This window comes from Sitodiplosis mosellana, unplaced genomic scaffold (genome assembly GCF_009176505.1).
Source record: "Sitodiplosis mosellana isolate CC-2019 unplaced genomic scaffold, AAFC_SMos_1.0 Smas_scaffold_6077, whole genome shotgun sequence".
NCBI classification, from domain to species: Eukaryota; Metazoa; Arthropoda; class Insecta; order Diptera; family Cecidomyiidae; genus Sitodiplosis; species Sitodiplosis mosellana.
The window spans coordinates 1-2,407 of NW_022601318.1; the positions used below are offsets into that span (position 1 = coordinate 1).

General features: G+C 37.9%; 1 protein-coding gene across 1 annotated transcript; it reads left to right on the plus strand.

The window, feature by feature from the left end:
• Positions 1–822: 822 nt before the first annotated feature.
• Positions 823–2,200, plus strand: LOC129573430 (zinc finger protein 79-like). The gene has a single exon (XM_055453921.1). The coding sequence runs from the start codon at positions 823–825 to the stop codon at positions 1,996–1,998; it is 1,176 nt and encodes a 391-aa protein (XP_055309896.1). The 3' UTR covers positions 1,999–2,200.
• Positions 2,201–2,407: the final 207 nt, after the last annotated feature.

Below are 2,407 nucleotides of genomic sequence, written 5' to 3' on the forward strand. Positions count from 1 at the left end.
AAGGAGACGTCTACATGTGGACGAACGTTTGGATTAGAAAATTGTAAGGAAATCGAATAAATACGGTCGATTTGTGCATTGTGCAAGCAAATTTTCACTTGATTCAATTTCGAGTGAAAGGTGAGTGCTAGAAACATTCTCAACTTTACTGCATTTGATAATTACATTTTTTCCAAATGGAGTAAAAGTGCCATAGCAAAGAAATAAATCGATGTGAATTCATCTGTCGCAGTTTTATGGCGAATCGCATTAGAATGTCATGTGTTGTGCGGCTTAACCGAGAGTAAGATTGAAAAATGTAATTTCATTAAATTAAATTGTGCTGAAAATGTGGATATCAGATTTTATACTTGAATAAGAAAAAGTTTAGTTTATCGATATGTAGAATGTTTAGATTACACGCGTTCATGTTTTGATTTTAATGCACGTTCAGAAGTGTTATGTTTGCTTTGTTCAATGATTATTTAATGTTTTTCCATAAATGCACGTATTCCAACAAATTAAACATAATTTTGATTTAAAAGAGATGAGCCAGAGAAGAAGTTAGTTACATTTTAAACTCAATTGTGAGAAGTAATAAATTAATAAAGTGTTGAAAATCTTATGTATTGTAGTTTTTACTCTACACACAGTGTGACAGACATAAATCACATCGATTTTACATTTGCATATTCAGCCAGACTTGTTATTTATCAGGAATGAAAGAAATCATTGGACAGAATTAGCATATATCAAATATATATTTCAAAACTCAATAAACCCGAATGAAAGAGTTTAATAAGTTTGGTACTTTTTTCCATCTCTTCCAAACACAGAGCCACGATGAAGCCGTATCCAAGTAAAGGTACTTGGCATGGCAACACCAAGCGTAAACTTGGACGTCAATCAACGAACACAGCTGTCGAAATCAAGCAAGAAGTTGAAGTGAAAGAGGAACCAAGAGACAGCGCCCAAATGGTTGATGTCACACGGCCACCACGATGGCCACCATCAGCAGCAGCAGGAAATGATGCGATAGAATCGAATGGCGAAACCGACAGAGAGATGTATTTCGAATACGACGATGATCATGTGAAGAATGAGGACAAAAGTGAAGACGAATGTTCGAAGAAGGAATGCGATTCGGCACAAGATTCATGCTCTAATGGCAACGATGATATGGGCGATGCACCAGTAGATAATGCTGTGCGCAACTCAACACCAAGTTCAAGTGGCAAAGGCGGGCGGCAACACAAGCGCACACCCAAATCAAAGAAGCCAATGGATCGAAAGAAGGAAACCAACGCCAGGGCTTCGAAGAAAGCAGCCATAAAGCAGCAGAAGAAGCACGTGTGCCGTTTATGTAATTACGCTACATTTCGCAAGCCAAATCTCACAGTCCACATTCGAGTTCACACCGGCGAGAGGCCATTCGTGTGCAAAGTGTGTGAAAAATCGTTTACACGGAAAAATAATTTACATCGCCATGAAACAACCCACTATTCTCAATTTGAATTTAGTTGTTCGAAGTGTCGTCAACGATTTGCTGAACAAATTGATAAAACCAACCACGAGGCCAAGTGTCAGCGACGTCCGTACGAATGCTACGCGTGCAAGTATACCAAATTTGATTTGACACACATGAAGGTTCACATGCGCACCCACAGTGGACGAAAGCCATTTGAATGTGCTGTTTGCGGTAAAAAGTTTTGTCAGAAGTCCAATTTGAAACACCATTTGTCCACACATGCAAAACCACGTCCAGTACGTTGTTCCAAATGCTGGAAACGGTTCGCAGAAGAAGACAAGAAGAATGTACACGAAGGACGATGCAATCGCCGTTTTCATCAATGTCACTTGTGCAAAGTCAACGCGGCTGGTTTAACACATCTCAAATATCACATGCGAGCTAATCACACTGGGGAAAAACCATTTCCATGCAAATTCTGCGAAGCTTGTTTCGTCCAAAAATCCAACGCTGATATTCACATGAAGCGCCACACGGCGTTTGAAGAATAAAGTCTAAGCGAACTGAAGAAAAACGAAAACATCTATTATCATCTACTTTAACCATGAACAATTCAATTCATCAACAATCAAATCTAAAATGAACGCAATTAACAAATCCAAAAACCGATGGGGCGAATCCCATTTTCAACCCATCACGAAATATATTTTCTTCAAAATTGTTACGAATTCTGAACTGTAACCCAATGAAATCACAAAATAAACAAAACATTCGATTCTCTCAATTAAAGCTGATAGTTCATGATTATTTATTTCCAGCCCAACATTTCAAATGAAGCCAATGAATGGCGTTTTATCTCTTGAACTATTTCCTCTTTCATCCATGTTCCTAATTTTCAAAATTCGATCCAATAAATTGGAAAATTGTGTTTCTATTTCAAAAATTCAGAATTTCTAACGA